This window comes from Truncatella angustata, assembly GCF_020726525.1.
Source record: "Truncatella angustata strain MPI-SDFR-AT-0073 chromosome Unknown BKA67scaffold_5, whole genome shotgun sequence".
In the NCBI taxonomy this organism is placed as follows: domain Eukaryota; kingdom Fungi; phylum Ascomycota; class Sordariomycetes; order Amphisphaeriales; family Sporocadaceae; genus Truncatella; species Truncatella angustata.
The window spans coordinates 571,886-590,897 of NW_025763385.1; the positions used below are offsets into that span (position 1 = coordinate 571,886).

Consider the following 19,012-nt stretch of genomic DNA (forward strand, 5'->3'; position numbering starts at 1 on the left):
GATGGCATTGATCTCATCCTCGGTGCGGAGGATGGGATGATGTGTGTGTTTGGCTGCGCCAACGGTGCAAGGGTAATAGAAGCAGATGTGAATGCCCACCTCATCGTTGCCATCTTCAGTTGCGCCGCCCTGGTGATCCTCAGGGGGGACCTCGACGTCCTCTTGCTTGATATCTGACATGATGTATGTGTTTGTTAATGCCAAAGCAAGTCGCCGGCCTGTGGTATAGTGATCAAGTGTGCGATGCGTGTGGTTCTGTCTTTGGGTATGTCAGCAGTGCACGCGAGATATCAGTGGGAGGGTTTAGAGGCGAGGGTGAGGGAAGGAACACGAATAATCAGACGGCAGAGGCAGAGGCAAAGGCAGATGCAAATGCGACAAGACAGGGCAGGACGGGACGGGACAAGGCTGCGAAGGATAGATGGCATACTGACCCCACTCTCTGCAGGGCAAATACACAGCACTATGGCCAAGAGTCGTTTCGGCGAGAAGAACAATGTCGAGGAAGATTATAGCAGTCGCGGCATTCGCAGGCGCAGAAAGGTGCAGAAATAAATAAAAGGAAATTGGGCGGATTGTGGTGAAGCTGGTGGATGAACTCACAATGGATATGCCTGTCCAACGTGACAGCAGCGCGTTTCTAGACCAGACTAACCCAACCTTGGAGCTGAAGCTCTAAAAATTCCCGGGTACGGAGCAGAATGACCTCAATTGCGAGCGCTGTGGGGTCTGACTACAGTGGCCGCGGAGAGGAAACAAGCGGAAGCACGGATCAACCATCCAACGGACCCTGTGTTAATCCTTTACCGCCAGCCCAAAACTCATAGGGACGGGCACCCGCTAAGGATACCGTCGTTGGTCCAAACCTTGCAGTAGGATCCGTGTGGCTCTCCTCCGGTCGGTCGGTCGATAGATGGACAAATGGATAGGTAGGCCGGCTTTCAGAATGGCAAGGCGCACTTGATAAGCCTAAGCACCGTTCTAAGCTTGACGGAGAATGCACGGGTGGATGGACAGGTCGAGGACTGGATGAGTATCTCCTCGAGACCGTAAAGGCGGTTGACGAGTTGTGGTGTAAGTTGACCCCTGATATCCTGAATACTCAAAGCATCCAGGAACAAGTTTGTTCAAAAGTTGCTCTTGCCTTTTGGTTTGTTCTGTAAGGCCAAAATGTACAAACTCAGCCTGCTTAACCATCTCAGAACCGCGTCAGCTGCGGTAAATTCAGTCTGAGCAGGTTTCAACGTGGACAGTGAATAGCTGTATGGTTATCGTATGTGTGACTACCATCAGCACAGCCAACAAGGAGCACTGCTTCATGGGCCGTGACAAACTACCGTAAATGGCAACACCCAAAACGTGCCAGATTTGTCGTGATTCGCTTCAAAAACGAAGTTTAGATACGACTTGCTCCTTCAACCGGTTGTGACAGCAACTTCATCACACGATTCTGAGCCTTTATGAAAGCATTGTCATTTATAATTGGCATGGGCCCATAAGGCATACTGCTGTAGGTCAAGCAAGTTGAGGGTCATGTCCCTTTGCTTTCTCAACGAGATTCTAGCAGAACGGGACCGTCTTCGAATTCAATCTAGAGGTTTTTTTTTCCCCCCAATCTAGAAAATAAAATGACAGGGTATTAAATAATACGCATAAATTTCAGTCAAGGATACGCAGTTTTCTATTTGTTGTACTATTGCTCGAGAATCGGCTTGCGCTCATTATTTCTAAACGATCATTAAATCTCTCCCAGTCTCCTCTCGATAATCGTCTATTCTAGGTTCCCCAGCTGGATCATACTTGAAATCTCATGGAGGATGCTTTGCTTTTATCATCCTTCCACTTATACATGGCTTAATGCGATACCAGTAAAGGCGCCTTCCCCGTCGTAAAACTTCTGCTTGTTAGTTCCATCCATGTTGAACCTGTAAACCGAGCCTCCCAGGTCTGTAGCGTAGATGTGGCGATTTTTCTTGTCAATAGTAAGACCAATGGCCTCGTGCATATTCCGTGCCAAGATATCGTACTTTCCTGCACCAAAGCTGTCAAGCGAAGCTCGGTTGATGCTATTGCCCAACGGCAGCTCCCCACGATCTGTCCAGTAGAGGAATCCCCCCTGTTCATCAACCTCGAGATCGATGGGTTCCGGCAATTCACCGAACAGCCGCTCGACATCAGTTCTGTTCTCTGCGTCGGCTCCAGCGGGAAAGTCAATCGATGCTCTGAGTATCTGGCCCTGGGAGCCCTTCGAAGGGCCCTTCTGTGTCCAGTAGAATTTGCCTTGCTCCGGAGCGACGGTGATGCCAACACACCATTTTGTCTGATCTTGGAAACCCTGCCTCCAGTCGCCTGTCTGGATCAAGACCTCCAGCTCAGATCCATCAAAATTGCATCTCATGACTCTCATTCCCTCACGATCTGAAAAGTAGACTTTCTTGTTGACCTCGTCAATGGATGTCTGCTTCGGGGTGTGGACTTTGCCTTCAGAAACGATAGACTTGACATCACTGCCATCCATCTTGCAAGACATAATACTGCCATCGTTCTTCGTAGGGTTTCCCATGTTGGTCCAAAAGATCAATCTCTCGGGATGGCTGATGGCGATACCGTCAGGGAAGTGCTGGTGATCGGCAATCGTACGGAGTGGTGATTTGCCGTCCGCGCTGCCCACCAAGATACGACCGGAGTTGAAGACCTCCTCAGGCTTGTTGGACAACCCGATATCCAGGAAGTACAACTCAGGCGCTTGAATGTTATCATGGTCGCTCTGTTGCTGATTGCCGGTCTTCGTGGTATAGCCCGGCGGATACAGGCCTCCTTTGCTGCTCTTAGCGCCGAGTTTGCCTTCATCTAGGTACTTCTGGAGGTACGGTATTACACCTGGATCCTTGAGGCCCCGTTCCTTGATATAATGCTGCTCAATAAACGAGACTGTGTCAAGGCCGACTGCATCCATGCTCTGACAGGGCCGGGCACCGGTGTTGACGAACATCTCGGTCCAAACCTCATCCAGTTCTTCGGGAGTGGAGACACCATCCGCTAGGACAGTGAGGCATTCCCGTTTGATGGCTGCCCAGACACGATTGATGACGAAACCTGTTGATTCCTTGTGGGCGACGATGGGCAGCATGCCTATCCCCTTGAGTGCATCAACGAGGAAAGGGAAGATCTCTTCGTCCGTATCACCGCATGTCATGAGCTCGACGATTTTGTTGTTCGGCGGCATCATGTAGTGCATGTTGAGCACTCGTCGTCGGGTCTCAACCTTTAGGTGAGGGACTATCTCCCGGGACTTGTAGGAAGATGAGTTCGAGGCGAGTATGGCATCTTGAGGCGCCAGTTGCTCCAGCTCAGCGAATGTGTCATGCTTGATTTCGAGCTTCTCGGGCACGCACTCGATCACGAGAAATGCGTTTTCCAAGGCCGGCTTCAGGTCCTGGAATGTACGCACATCAAGCTTGTCGTTGACATATTTGCCAGGAAACCTCCAGGCGTTAGACTTGACGTATTCCGCAGCTGCCGTGCATTGGTCTTCGCTCGGGTCACGAAGGATCACATTGTAACCTCCGGCTGCCCATGCAGCTGCAATCCGGCGTCCCAGGACGCCAGCGCCAAGAATTGTGACAGTTCTGTCTTTCGTCGATGGTGTTTTCCAAGCCATGGTCAATGGTTTTCGTGATGCCTGGGATTTAAATGATAAAAGTTCCTCTTGGCATGGACAATATCTAGCTCTTTTATATACTGCTCCGTAGCGTCTCCAGTTATCTTTGATGAGATCATGCCTCTAGAGCATCGCCTGGTCCGAAGAGCCCCATACTTACCTCGGCCGCTATGGCAAGTGAGTTTGTCATTATGCATTGCTCGGCGAAATCGCAGTGCATTCGCGTTCGCGTTCGCGTTACGGAGTATATATCATGCACAATGCAAAGTCATACGGACTAACACCGACGGCGATTGACAACATTCCGTGTTATCCACCATAAATTGGAGATTGTTCTACCTAGGCTCTAAAGCGACCGAGGCAGTGTCTCGCGCTACCGCCTATACTGTGATAAAGCGCAGAATTACAGGAGTAAGATAAACAGGATCAGGATCTCTAAGCCGCCATGCTCTGGCTGATAACAAGATGAGGACCGTGTGACGACAGTCCAGCCGGTCAGTCCCGATGATCAACACATGAGTTCCCGGGGGGTTCTCTTAGCTTCGCACACCCCGCAAGGCCTAACGGCAACCCGAATAGTTGCTTAATGTCGCAAATCTATGTTTATAGTTAAACTTGCAAGTATTTTTCGACTACTGTTGTAAAGACGCCCTTCTGGTTATCTGAAAATGAGCTCAGAGATACCGAGTATTGAGATCAATCCGCCGTTGTTGAATTCAGCAAACCCTTGGGCGTCTTCGCATCGTGACATAGAGGCACTGTTTAAGTGTCCCTCACTCGGGGCCATCACAACTAGAACATCTCTTTTGAATGGCTTCAAACACGATGCCGCGATGCATCAATACACGTTCTTTGATCCTGTGACTCATGGATCCAGTGGAGATGTGAAGAATGTGAAGGACGAGGAGAGGTCGAGCCTTAATACCTTGGGGTATAGTCCGGTACTTCTGAAAGAATACCTCGCGTTTATCAAAGCAATATCGGACGACCTGCCAGAGCCGTCAAAGAAGCTGATCATTGTTTCGGTGACTGGCACCCCGGACGAGGTGGCACAATGCTACAAAGAGGTCGCAGAACATAGCAAGATGGTTCAGATGCCTCTGGCTCTGGAGATCAATCTGAGCTGCCCAAATATCCCGAACGCACCACCACCGGCTTATTCGGGAGAGTCTTTGTTGCTATATCTTAAAGCCCTAAGAGAGATTATCTCAACTGACGATCAGCCACGAATCCCTTTCGGGCTCAAGACACCACCTTACACACACGCTGGTCAATTTGAAACAGTCATTGGCGCCCTGCGAGCGCAAGGATCGCCCTGTCCAGTTAGCTTTCTGACAGCGACGAACACATTAGGGTCATGCCTCGTGCTTGAAGATATCAACACGGACACTGGAGAGCCGAAGTTGCCTGGGCTGGGTGTCGGCGGGATGGCTGGTGCTTCGTTACACCCCTTGGCCTTGGGCAACGTTGCCACTCTGAGAAAAATCCTCGACCAAGCTGAAGAGACTAAAAACGTCAAAGTCATCGGGATTGGGGGCGTTGAGGATGCCGCTGGGTATCGGCGGATGAAAGGGGTAGGGGCTTGTGCAGTTGGAGTAGGGACAGCATTGGGGAGGAAGGGTCTAGAGGTCTTCAAAGAGATCGAATCCGGGTTGCAGGGGAAATGGTAGGATCTCAGTTCGATTTGTTTCAGTTTGGTATTGCCAAAAGCCAGCGGTACATGAGATATCTACATGATATTCATGTCTTTAGTTGGATATTATATATTGTCGAGATGTAGCTGGCAAATAGACAATGTACCGATACAAAGTCTACGGAAAATTTTGAAAAGTAGATGAGAATTTCAAAATGATGGTTGGACAGTGTGATCATCGTGAACGAATCCGGAAGCGTCTCCGAATGTTGTCACAGTTATTACATTCAGAGCTTGCTCATTAATCTATGTGATCAGATCAAAGTTTGATCATACTTTCAACGTGATGATGATATATGTTAGACATATTGCGTGTCCAATATGGACCTAGTCGGCTACCATGGATAGGGATGCCCCGGGGGAAGAAACGCGGCAACCTACACTGGTGCATTTATAAGTGAGCACAACGCCAAGCGCAATTTTCCGCCATAAATGTATAGGTTCTTTTCAACATTTTCCACATTTCGGATAAGCACCATCGTACCCAATTGGAACATGGGCTTGTGCGGCATGATGCATACCTGCTGCATCAACATTGCTTTTGAGGGACCTCGAACTTCGACGGTGTTTCAAAAATGAATTGAATGTCACGTCAGAGCTTTCACAAGATCTTTGGAGTCCAGTCACATTTGAGAGAATTGCTTTTCATTTGAAGCTATCTTGAAAGTTGTTCCACGCTGTCTCTCGAGACCAACTTTTTGACCCGGCTACGAGACACCCCGTAGATGTGCAAGGCCAATACTAAGCTTTTGATGTAGGATTTGCGCAGGGATTTCCCTGCATCGCCTCCTGATAGGATCGAGTGTTGTCACACTTGCAGAATAAGGTTCACAGGCGTTATGTCAGACAGGGGTGACGATGGCGAGTGCCGCCAGGGGAGTTAGAGGCTCTACCCGAGCTCCAGATTTGGAAGGTTGATTACAACGGGCGTGCATTTTCAGTATGTGGATGCCAAGAACATCAAACTTGACCACCCCCATTCTCATTGCTACGTGTTTATCTAGAAGGGAGAGCACATCTGCTTTGTCATTCAACAGTCATTTCATCTCGTGAGTCCAGGCTGTGAGATCAAGATCTAGGGACGAACGGACAGGCCGTCTGACCTCGATCTACAAAATCTAACGGCAACTAACTTTGGCTTCGCAGGACATTCGGCAACGTGCGTCGCATCCATCACAGCCCCAACGGTTATTGGTTGATCACTTTCGAGATTAAGAATTTGCCAAAACTTCAAGTTCTTCTAATACCGAATCGGGAAAATCTTGACTTTGCATCAAGGTTGGCTAGCTCGTTATCCGGTCTAGGGATTTCACAAGATCTTGGAAATCATACAAGGTACACCAGTGGACCAATTCACATATGCTACTTTTGCATCTGTACGCCCGTGGTCTAGAACCTGGGACCTTGGCTGGAACGCTAATGCCCTATATCATACATTGTGACATGATATGACTGCGCCAAGCATATGCACGCTGCTGCTACCACGGCCACGGTGTAACTTCCGTGCACTTCCAATTCCCCAGGATACTGATCCGCCGCGAATGCTATCGAGCATTCTACGAATTATAGTGGTTTCTTTGCGGCTGCCACGATAAGTTTGCATTGCTTGCCATTGCATCGCGTGAAGCAGAGCCGAGCAGTCGCTGATGCAAGGTAATCTATCAAGTCAGGTCGAACTTGGGTCCCCCGCATCCAAGGTATTTGCCGGATTGAGCTTCAAAGATGTTTTGGGTCATGTGTCGGGCTGAGGCTAAATCGTGGAGAATTTATCCAGATTGGAACCGAACCGTTACTAACACGAGACGCTCATGCCTTGAGGTTGCAATAACCAACGAAACCGACATTGTGGTCGCTTGCTCTGCCACAACCACGTTGTGACTGACCCGAGCAACTAGCAGCCACTCTCCATTTAATATCGCTACCCTGCTTTGTAAGTATTACAAAGTTGCTACTCTGGGGAACCCTTGTTTGCTGCAAGAAGGCGTCTTTCCGGGCGATTATCATTTTAGCTTCAGTATAGGCGGGCTCATTGGCCAGTTTAGGTAAGTAGCATTCAATACCCACAATGATATCTGGTCATTCTCTAACTACAATCGGCCTTTTCCTTGGCAACATCGCCGCAATACTAGGTCAGGATGATCTATACTTTCCACCATCGCCTGCGGCATTCCGCCCTGGAGTTCTAGCGGGACGTGGAAGAACGTCTCATTGCAAGTGGGTTGTGACTGAATGTCGTGTCCGAACTCGACGCCGAATATGCCGGCGCTGCCTCGATATCGAATATGGAAATCAATATCAGGCTTTCACTTGAACGGCGGCTGTCATTCTAGTACAACGTCACTGTATCATCCTCGCTGCCCTGCTTCCGGGATATCTTAACGAATCATAGTCGCTTCTACCAATCTCGGGGATACTAATAGTCCCTCCGCAGTCGTCCCTTGATCTAGTCACGTTATATTATTCTTGCACGAAAGGCTATTTTGTGGATCTGGACACTTACACGCGTGCTGGTGTCCTCGCACAATTCACTTTCCATACCTAATCACATGTAATACTTAAAACTGTAGTTGTCTCTGCGCTTATTCCTCCCGTTGTAACAGATAGACTCGGGTGTCTGTATGTTACTCAACATCACGACAGATCCGGCGAACCAGCTTGTTACATCATCTTGAACACAATAATCCTCGACACGCATGAGCGTGAATGAACTTTTAAGTTTCGATTCGCACCTGGCATATAACAGTGCTTCCAAAATGTCGACACGATCACAGACTGCTCCAGTCAAAGGGGCACTTGGCAGCAGGTCAGGGCCTTCTTCGAATCCTGCCATGTTTGCTGCAAGACAGCGCGCCAGCGAACGAGCAACTGAGTACTATGCGGCTGCATTGTGTGGACTCATTGCAATATTTATTATTGGTCATTGCACACGGTTACTCGTCAATAAACGCAGAGTTCCCACTGCTCTGTCAAAGGCTCTGTCACCTCTTGCCTCTCTGACAAGGTACGGGAACCAAAAGAGAGAATGATACACCTACTAACAATATACAAACAGAGCTTTTCGACGTGTCCTTATTAGAACAATACCTGGATTCTCATCGGCCGGCCATGCGCTGCTCTACACTGTCTTTGTGGCCATCAACCTTGCATTGTCCTTCACCGGATTGGACATGAGTAGAATGACAAACTTTGCAGCACGGTTTGGGTGGTAAGTTTGTATTGACTAATTCATAACTTGAAATGAGACTAACATAAATAACAGGATGGCGGGTGCAAACTTTACATTAGTTGTGTTTCTAGCCCTGAAGAATACGCCTTTGGCCATTCTCACTTCGTACTCATACGAACGCCTCAATCCGCTCCACCAAGTCGCCGGGTATGCAACGATAATCTACATGATCGTTCATGCTGCCCTCTATTCAACCTACTTTATCAGGCAAGGAAATTGGGAACTACTACACGAGGATGTCGTCACAGCCGGAATAATTTTGGGGTTTGCGATGTTTGCAAGTGGTGTTGAAGCAGTTGTCCTACGTCGGCTAAAGTATGAGCTGTTCTACATTTTTCACATTGCCCTTTTCATCATGATGGTTGTTACGTTGGCTCTACACCGACCCGAGCTGGATGCAGAGAAGGTTGGCATCCTTGCCTGCATTGCAGCGGCCATATGGCTATCGGACCGACTGATACGCTTTTCCCGGCTCATTTTCAATGGCATCAACAACGAGGCAACAGTTTATCCGTTGCCAAATGGTGGCACTCAAATCCTCTTGAAGAAGGCCCTGCCTCGGGCTGTTCCCGGCAAGCATTGTTTTGTGTGGCTTCCCAAGGTCCGATTGTTTGAAACCCATCCTTTTACCATAGTTTCGACCTCTCCCGCTGAGTTGATCGTCAACTCATACAGTGGATTCACCAGAGACCTTGCGAAATACGCCAGAAATAACCCAGGCGGGACTATCAGGGTATCCGTGGAAGGCCCATATGGTACCTTTCCAGATCCTATCGATTTTGACAAGGTGATTTTGGTTGCGGGCGGATCAGGTGCAACGTTTACATTCGGCATAGCATCGAATATGCTACAGAAGATGACTGGAGATTCCAACAAGCAAATTGAATTTATATGGGCTGTCAAAGATCGAGGTTAGTGAGCAAGACCCGAGGTATGACCCATTACTGACAAAAGGCAGACAACCTTTCCTGGTTCACAGATCACCTAGATGCCATCCGTACGCATACCCATGGATCAAAAGTCGCACTCAGAATCCATACCACAAAAGCTCCGGCGGGGGTGCCTGGCGTATCCGAAAAGGTTTCGACGCAGTCGCTGCAGCCTGTGACCTCACGATCGTCGGGAGACCTATCACCAGTGTCGCCTGTTGATGAGACAGACAAGGAGGAGCGCTTCGCCCAGCCCAGTGGCACATCGGCGACAGTGCGACCTAGTGAGGACCCCGAAAAAGACGATCTTAAAGCTATCGTCTGCCGCATGGGGCGTCGGACGGTCACAACAGGCTCCATCAACCTTGCAGTCGAACAAGGTCGTCCAGATGTGGCGGCGCTAATCAGAGAGGCTGTCAAGCCTGTGGATAAGGACAAGAGAGTGCTTATTGCTGCCTGTGGACCAGACGGTCTCATGAAAATCGTCAGGAACACAGCTGCCAGCCTCGTCACGAATGATGGACCTGCTGTTGAGCTCCACTGTGAGCAATTTGGCTGGTAAGCTATACATATTATATGGTGCCTATGAATGGAGTTTATGGTGGTCTTTAGGAGTGGATATTCGTCACTGGTACTATAGGGCTGTTGGCGCCACTGGAGAAAGGAGTTGGTGGTGCTCTCTTACAAGAAAATCGTTACAAAACATTTATTTGAACTCTACGTATTGAAGCTCAACCCTTTACAAACTAAATGTGAAATAAATCCTGTCTATGCCTATGGTCATCATCTATCGTTGCTCAAAAAACTCACAATAGGGCATCATAACATGAGTCGACATCTATTAATCCGCTTTCCCCATGCCAACGAGTTTCTTCCTAGTAGAGACGACGGTCAGGGACGTCAAAGCGTCTTGCTTACTTGCATCTTCTTACGGATCCGTTCATGCCCACGATTGCAGTCGGTCCTCACCATCCACCTCGACCAGGTTGCCCCCACGCAGTTCCAAATTAAGCGAATGATTTGCGATGCTAACAAAAGCATCACTAATGATATAAACCCAGCTCCGCTGTCCTGGTCCGCCGGTACGTGATATTTCATCATAAGCACGCTGGCTTGCCACGCGACAATCATCTGTCTCGGGTCAAGTGACACCTGCCAGTTTCGGCAGGCACATTGCTTTTTCGGACGGATCCATCACCACTGTAACCACCGGACCCGCTCGCGTACCAGATTGAGTTCCTGGCTGCCTGGAGACTGGAGCGAGGAACGATTGCGGGAATTGTACTTGTTGTTGGGTAGTGTCTGGCGGACGGTGGACCGTCCAATGTAAGCCACGTTGTGGGGGTGTAGGATTCTAGACTGGATCTGATCATGATTGATACCTGTGGCCCTGGAGCGCAATATCGCAGCGGCGGCCGACTCTTCCTTACGAATCCTGCTTGATTCGCATTCAGGATCTCAAAATGACATGATTAACCATTTGCTTCTCTCAGAATCACCAAAAGCCGTGCATCACCTGTTGAGACACATGAAGCTATACCGTCATTGAGCTGCAATCGCACGGTTTGATCTCGGTGCTTTTATTAAGGATAGCCTGACGATCTAGGTTAGGTGACAACGTCGCCCCATTCAGCACAATTCAGGCCTTGATTTCATCTCACGGAGGGGACGCATGACCTGCTGCGGTGCTAATAGCTCGGTCCGACGCAATACGCTGAAGTATCATGACGAGAAGAGACTGTCGTCTGGCTGTGGGTGATCTGCTGGATGGGTGCAATGGAACCCATATGTCTGGCGTTGTTTGATTCAAGCGAAAGAGCAAGGCGCTGCACTTCTCAAAGGATGCCAATCGTGTCGATCGATGCAACATTCGAAATGGTTCCTTTGCCACTATTGGATATCTAGCGCTGCGCAGGAAGAGACGTTGCTGCCTGAATATCTTGTAGATTCTTGTATTTTTTGCACGGGGAAGTAAGCTCAGATGGGTACAGATGTTCAGGCTTATTGTAGTAAAAGCTCAAGCGTCCGGCCTTGGGAAACATCTGCAACGAAAAAAGAAGAAGAAAAGAAAAAAACCTAGTCTATTTCTCACACCCCAAAAGCTCACCTTCCAGCTATTCTTCTCAAGTGGGATTACATCCCAGGAACTCTATAGAAATTCTTCGCTGAAACTATAGCTGGTATATGCAAGGACGAAAAGAGCTGGCCTGCTAGCATAATATATCAAATCGCAAATTCAGATGATGTAGTGCAATACCTACCGCAGATTTGGCGTGATCGTAGATCGTGCAGTCCATGAAATGCGTTGTCTCCCATGTGCGATTGAATGTCCAGTCAGGTTGCGGTTCCTAGAGGACGAGAGGTCGATCTCCCAGAAATGCAGTAACCATGGTCAATTAGTTGACGATAAATCATCTCTGACTTTGCGTAATAGATCGCTAGTTACTTTGAAATACCAGTACCTCAAGACAGACAGTAATTAGACTACTGCAATTACTGGGCTTAGAAAATAGTTGATAACGTACACCCAAGTGATAACGAGGCACAATGACTGACGTGAGAGAGTGTTAACCTAGGGGCTTCTATATCCGCGCGCTACGCTTGACAGGGACTTTGTTTGCTTACGCGCACGTAGGGCGCTCGGCTGTGTGATGATCTGATGCTCAAATCCACTTTCACTCCTAATAAACAAACTTCCCCTCCCTGTACGGATTTGCAGGCCGCCACAAGTGGATTGGTCAAGGCTTCCATGAAAATTCAACAGTTTTCAGACAATCTGGATCCTTGAAGGAAGCAGAATGACAATTTCTATTTATACAAAATGTTTTGGGGGAAGGCGAAAACTCCGGGATTGAGCTGTGAGGAACCTGTAAGCAAACACAAGAGGGAGTCATCAAAGGACAAGAGTGGTTCTTTCTCCGAGCTACAGCAACATCAGCATCCGCGAGATTACAGTCGAATACTAGTTCGATCATCTGGTGAAACCGCCTGCAGGATGTGGCTGCCCGTCGTGTATTCGACAATGCTACTCCTCACTAATAGACAATCTCCTTCGCGCCAACATGATACGTGCCGCAATTAAGTCTGTAACGCCTGGTATGGATTTCCCTAGGCTTGATAAAGAAGGTGATTATCTTACTCACGTCTCTTATCACCACTACCAACACGACTATCTCACCGCCACCAACCGAAACCCCCTGTTGATAAGGCCATCTATCAAACATCGTCAACCTGGAGGCCCCTTTAAGTTCAAGCCTGCCTTGTCTTTAATATAGGGAAGGTACTGCAGAATGCAGATGATTCAAAGTGGTCATTGGCACCTTGCAGATGAGTGCTCTGGATATCCTTGTGGTAATATTGTATGCACAACGGCACGTTGGACATATGTAGCACAATATTATTTACTCAGCCCCATTTTTCGTTGACGTTCAATTAACTGGGATCTCTCATTACGTCTAATCGGGTAGTATGTATCTTCAGCAATATGGCGATAGCTTTAGACGCAGGATCTTGGACTGAGAGCTCTGTATCACGCTTGTACATTCCGACTGAATGCCCATTAACCTCTCTCTAGACTAATAAAAATGACCCTTATATTCCCCTTGAGGGGGTTGTGTGGTTGATTGATTGATTGAACAAAGGACAACCCACCACTTCGCGGATTTCTCATGTTGACAGAGCGGTAGGAATTCTTGGGCAAATATGGCATGATTCCATGAGTTCCCAATATATTGAGATACCTATTTATTACGCTTATGGATGGATTGAACTTTTTGATAGAGTATCTGGTCTTGCACATTGAACCAGACGAATATGATACTTTCTCTGCTCCCCATATCATGCGCTGGAGAAACCAAGGCATATATGGGCACTGCTAGCAACGCACTGGAGTAAAGATCCGGCCAATCGATTATTTGTGATTGGGAGTGCTGCTTGAGTAGAGGTAGGACTATTGACTACGCATTGTCTATCCTAGACCTACTCTATGGCATAATCCTTTATGTTACAACCAAACTAGGCGGCTTGCTAACAGTCGAGCTGCTTGTGAAGTAGGGGTGACTGCTTATGTTGTAGGCATCGAGGCAATGTCAATGTTCTCCGAGCACATTGCTAGCAGCGACCATTTCGGGGGTAATCGTCACGTAGTCGTGCCCAATGCAAATAAAATAGATCAATATATTTAAGGTGACGGTGATCTGGAATGTTTACCAGAAATGATTTGTTTGTCGTTGGTAATGACATGCCGCACGATAACCTGCAACGTTAGATGCATCGGTGGAGGTAGAGCAACGGTAATATAAGCCTACCTCTTGCCATGTATATCCGTAATTTCTAAGTCGTAAATGTGCTAATAATCGAGCCCTGGAACGCTATTCGTATCTAAATTCCTGGAGATTGGCCCATGTTTCGTCGACATCAGTGCAATTGTTAGGTAACGATTCAACGGCATCTATATAGCATTGCTTAAGCAGCTTAGTCGCAATGCCAAGAAGAGTTTGAGTGTTGACAATCGCACATGATTGGGGCTAGCAGTATACAGCACGAATATGCCGTAGCCTATAGTGCGTATGGTATACGGGTAATTCTAGATTTGCGGCCCTGGGGATCGGGCTGGACCGGATCAGACCGGACTATTAATGACGCAAGTTGTTCTTCGATTTGGCTACATAACACGAGCGTCCCTCAGGTGTTTTTATCTATGAGGTCCAATGCCAAAGCCTCGAACCGGTGATTGTTACTTAGGTGAAAGCTGCTCGCATGCAGGTCCGGCTTGGCATCTCTATGAAGGGTGCCCAACGTTAAAGTGGTGACAGTTCCCCTTGTTATAATCAGTGGTAGTGCTTTGGATTAAGCATACTTTCTAGAGACAGCAACTTTAAAAGGGCTTCGTATCTAAACCGAGCTACTGCAGCCTCTGTAGAACAGACTGGCATGCGCTGAGGACCAATAAACAACTGGCGCCTCACATGCACGTACAAAATATCTTTCATTCATACGGCACCGAGCTTTTGCAGATGCAGATTTCCAGCACCGAACACAGCTCCGAACAACGAATGGAACAACTTCAAAGAATACGAAAAGATAGGTTAGCCTTATTTGGACATTTGCGCCTCACATGAGGCGCGCCGAGAAGTTGGGGTAATAATGAGCAAAAACAAAAACAAGAAATAATTCCCCGGCCCCCAGTTCCGCCAAGGACAGGAACGAGCTGGCCACTCATTTCAAAGTACCCCTAAGATGCTCGCACATTTCTCCAACTTCCCTTCTCAATGCTGCGGCCCGGTATTTCCGGATCCTGTACCTGGAGGGATAGTGGCACACGCCTTGCAGGACTCGCCACACATCACCCGGTCCCTGGATCGGATAGTTATGCAGTTTGCTTCTTTTCGAGGTCTCCAGTTGCTTGCGCCAAAGGCTCCATCATGCGATCATAAGGTAGGCCAATAGGCCAAACAAAAAATTAAGGGGTCAGGGATTCTGAAACCGAAAAGAAGCTCGGAACACAAGCAGCCGCGTGCAGTTGGGTGCTTGATTGATGGACCACTCTTTGGTCCTCGCTAACATGCACTCACTACCGAGGTCGCGGCAATCATCCCCTCCCCCTTGTACCAGAACCATGGATCAGTCACATTACGGGACCACTGTCACAGCATTGTTGGTTAGAGAAATATTTGATACACTCCTTCGAGGAAACTGTGTGGTATTCGCCTGTGCAAAGAAGATGATGCTTCTAGCATCTTGGGTAACATTAATAAACAAGGTCAGAAATGCGTAAAGATGTAGTACTCCGCCGGTATCCGAAAATGCGTTTGTCTGGTTCCCGGCTCGCCGGGACATGCACCTCATCCGGCAGGCAAGACTTCCATGGTAGTTTCTCACTAGACTAGTCTAGACTGGTCTCGCGGTGACGCTATTGTTACTGTTGGAAACACATGAGCAACGCAGCCTCTATCAGCTTTGGTATCAACAATAAGCAACTGTATATGTCCTATCTTGTTTTATTTCTCAAAATGCCCTCCTCCTGTTTTGGTGTAGCTTCGTAGAACACATCTGCTTCATGAGCTCCGTAATTTGAATGACTGCAAATACACATTCCCCGTATAAACACCACGCTTTGAAGCAGAGTAAGATGCATTTCTCCGAGTAACACCTTGAACCGATGCAATGCCTAGAGGGTATGATGATGGCCCCTGCCACATAATAATCAACGTCGCTCCGCTAAAATAAAGTATGCAAAAAGTCTCGAGTGACCCACATGGACTACTCGGTAAAGAAGTGAAGTGGCACTCAAGGTGGACACTACCATGCCTCAAATATGAGCACCATTCAAAAAGAAGTCCAGGTCATTGCCATGCCCTTGAGCGTTTTCGTTTTCGGCTAATTGTTCCAGAAGGCTCAGGAATGGATCCTTCTCTTCTCCAGGACCAGTTCCAGCGCTGCCATTGTGACTTGCCGCACCTGGACTCGGTGCGACAGGGGGAAGTCTCCGATCCTCATCTCCGTGCCATGCTGCTGGTGATGAAAACGCGTTAGTTGGGACCCCTCCAAACATTGGGTCATAACCAACGTTCATGTCGTGACCGCCACGTCCGTTGGTAAAGTGTGTGCTACCTTGGAGTGTAGCGAAGTTGTACTGAGGGGAGAACGGAGTCGCAGGCATATTGGGTATTTGATGTGCAGGCTGCGGGGGTGACAGCGAGAATCCCGCAGCCGCCGCTGCGGCTACAGCTGCTTTAGCGGCTGCATCCTCGGAGTCCTGATGTAACGATTGGACCTGGTGGTGTGCCATCCGATCGCCATTAGAAGGCAGAGACCTCGGGCTCTGAAGCATGATCTGAGGTGTTTGACCAGCAGAGAATGCATGCTGGACTGGTGTAGGAAGCCCATGCATCGGTGGTAATTGTCCTGGCCTGTGAATCGGCGCTAGGTTTCTCATGTCCGGTCGCTTACGAGCTGTGCCTGCTATGCTCTTTCGTTTGAGGTTTGGCCTCTCGGCGCCGGCATCGATGCCGTGTCGCGGAGCGTAAAGATCGTGGCCCGTATATGTATCCGTGGCAAAATCGACAATAACATCGGAAAGGCTCAGATTGGCGGGATCGAAAGTAAATGTTTGCCCTCCAGGACCACCAATATTAGCATATCTGTCGAAGAAGTCTTCGAGATGGAAGACCGGCGCATGCCGCATGGGATTGTTCGCCACGCTCTTGACCAGCTCGGAATGAGCGTTGTAAATACCCTGCAGTGTTTCTCTTTGATGCTGTACACTAGCCCAAGCATAGCGTAACTCGCTCAATTGCTGCATTTCCCTCGACAGAAAGTCGGCCGAAGACGCAAACGCGCTCATTTCGTTTGTGCCAATCTTATTGTAATGTGCACCGTGTATGTGAACTGTTCCTGCTGTGCAGATGCAATATCCCACGAATGCTGGCCATTCAATCGTTGCTGTCTGCTTCCCCAGCTCTACTAGTTCAGCGATAGCATTTGCATGTAAAAAGCACATGTTGGTCGCTTCAATCTGCCAGGACTGATGTTGCCCTGATCCCGCTAGTTCCGCGAGATCGATCGGTATAAACGGCCGATAGACGAGACAGTGTATCAGATGATAGATGAGTTTGCTGAGAACTAGTACAGTCGAGTCGGGTTGACCAAAGAGTGAATCTACACTGGAGAAAACATCGTCTGTCCCTGATGCCCACACGTCGAGATGCTGTCGGATCTTGGAAAGATTTGATAGTGAGTGCCAGGGAAAATGTGAGTCTCCTTTGACACCACCCGCTGCCAGATAGCGATTTGTGATTCCAAGAATGCGGCTAATATCGATTAGCATGCCGCTGCTTCCTTGGCACTTCCTCCCACTGCCTTGAAGCTGTTGCAAGTTGGAATCGCTTTGGAAAAATTCGCCTTCGATGGGCAGAGCTGCCGGACTTGGTGACCAGTACGGTAATCGAAGTAGGATAGTCTTGTCACCAATAAGCGAAGGTCTTTTCGACCCACATGCCATGAACCTGTCGAGTAAGTAACAGGTCCAGAACAGGCGCCTTCTCATTTCACGCTCAACGGGTGTGATACGAGCGTTTAATTCGACTTCTCGATGCAACTCGAGTGCCATGGCCATTCCTACGGCATTTGCTGCAATTCAGTTAGTCACGTAATCCGGTTCGGGACCCACGGAAGAAGCGCCTACTCAACAACATGTAGGCCTTTTTGCCCTTGCCTGCTGCCGTAAATGCAGTAACGAGTAAGAGGAGGGCCTGAAGCGCATCAACGGATGGTTCATCCGTATCAATTTCTTTCCTTGCCTGGGAAGCATATTCTTCACTGAGCTGGACGGCTGATTGGTAGCCACTTGGGTGAGGCGTATATCTGGTTGAAGGTAAGCATGCGACTGGCTTATTACTTTTGGTGATATCGTACCTTGCGCCAACGGCGTATATGGCATGCACAAGATACACCGGTAACTGATTTAGCTGCAATCTCTGCCGAACAGTCGACTCATCCAGAATGTGGTACGGCTTGGCATGGAAGCGGCTGAAGTAAGTGTCCAGGAGTGCCTCCGCTTGAACACCAGGAGACGGCTCACTGACAACTGTGGGTGAATATACTGCTGATTCATCCACTGTGTCGCTGATACGTGTTGTGTCTAGAGCTAGGCGTTTGGCTTTTGGTTCAGCTGTTACCGACACGTCCTCTTGTGTTTCCGACGCCGTTGCATTCGAGGCGCCGTCTTCAGTTGTTGCTGAGAGTGGCGCTTCTTCTGCCGTGGGCGAGTCTTCTGACTTCTTCGTTTCCTTCAACTTTTGCTCCAGACCGTCCACTCTTTTCAGAAGCGCCTCAAGCACGTCAGTCTTCGGCCCGCGTTTCTTTGGTACGGCATCTGCAAAACAGAAAGCAATGGGTTAGCTCACATGACTGAGCCGGCAGTTTTGGGAAATGCCATATAAAGCCTGATGTAACAACTTCACGTACCATAGATGCAGGCACATTGGAAAACCTGGCATGCCTCACAGGATGGCCGCAGTCTATTGCATTTAATCTAGAGAAGTATGGTCAATGACTGCCAGGCAAAATAAGCCGGATAATTGAGAAATTGGGGGCCAGTTCGGCCAGATGGAGAACAAAAAACTTGGGATTAACTACAAACCTTCCGCTTCCGACACGATTTGCAATTCATAGACTCGCGCGGCTCGTTGCTCATACGCCGGGTGGGCAGTCGCTCTATGCCCACCTGCGGCCGCGACATGGCCACTGGATGGACTCCAGGCAGAGGCGCTACACTCATACTCATCGGCTCATATGTCGAAACAAGCATTCCTAAAATGTTGATCGGACGTTCTACTCCTCGCGGTACTCAGGAGCTGGCAGCTTCACACGGGCGGCTGACAAAATGGGCAGGTGAGTGGCTTAATCCGAGAGCAGTGTGCTCTCAGCAATTTGGAGAAGGCTCTTGAGGCACCCGCGGTTCGAGCATCATTGGCGAACAGGGTCGTCTTGGGTGTCCGGTC

General features: G+C 48.8%; 4 protein-coding genes across 4 annotated transcripts; 2 read left to right on the forward strand and 2 right to left on the reverse strand.

The window, feature by feature from the left end:
* Positions 1-1,650: 1,650 nt before the first annotated feature.
* BKA67DRAFT_567145 (uncharacterized protein) lies at positions 1,651-4,066 on the reverse strand. Its single transcript, XM_046102961.1, has one exon. The coding sequence runs from the start codon at positions 3,659-3,661 to the stop codon at positions 1,844-1,846; it is 1,818 nt and encodes a 605-aa protein (XP_045956936.1). The 5' UTR covers positions 3,662-4,066; the 3' UTR covers positions 1,651-1,843.
* On the forward strand, positions 4,046-5,592 carry BKA67DRAFT_567146 (dihydroorotate dehydrogenase-like protein). Its single transcript, XM_046102962.1, has one exon. The coding sequence runs from the start codon at positions 4,330-4,332 to the stop codon at positions 5,329-5,331; it is 1,002 nt and encodes a 333-aa protein (XP_045956937.1). The 5' UTR covers positions 4,046-4,329; the 3' UTR covers positions 5,332-5,592.
* Positions 5,593-8,107: 2,515 nt separating this feature from the next.
* On the forward strand, positions 8,108-10,071 carry BKA67DRAFT_592942 (ferric reductase like transmembrane component; the record flags this gene model as incomplete). The annotated part of the gene is made up of 4 exons (XM_046104884.1): positions 8,108-8,355; positions 8,407-8,559; positions 8,614-9,491; positions 9,539-10,071. 4 exons carry the CDS (start codon positions 8,108-8,110, stop codon positions 10,069-10,071), a joined length of 1,812 nt encoding a protein of 603 aa, XP_045956938.1.
* Positions 10,072-15,819: 5,748 nt separating this feature from the next.
* BKA67DRAFT_519576 (fungal-specific transcription factor domain-containing protein) lies at positions 15,820-18,789 on the reverse strand (the record flags this gene model as incomplete). The annotated part of the gene is made up of 5 exons (XM_046098108.1): positions 15,820-17,639; positions 17,695-17,873; positions 17,925-18,384; positions 18,477-18,543; positions 18,652-18,789. 5 exons carry the CDS (start codon positions 18,787-18,789, stop codon positions 15,820-15,822), a joined length of 2,664 nt encoding a protein of 887 aa, XP_045956939.1.
* Between the last annotated feature and the right edge of the window lie 223 nt (positions 18,790-19,012).

Coding starts and splice junctions, on each gene's coding strand:
- BKA67DRAFT_567145 (XM_046102961.1), bottom strand. CDS start 3,661: ATGGCTTGGAAAACACCATCGACGAAAGACAGAACTGTCACAATTCTT.
- BKA67DRAFT_567146 (XM_046102962.1), top strand. CDS start 4,330: ATGAGCTCAGAGATACCGAGTATTGAGATCAATCCGCCGTTGTTGAAT.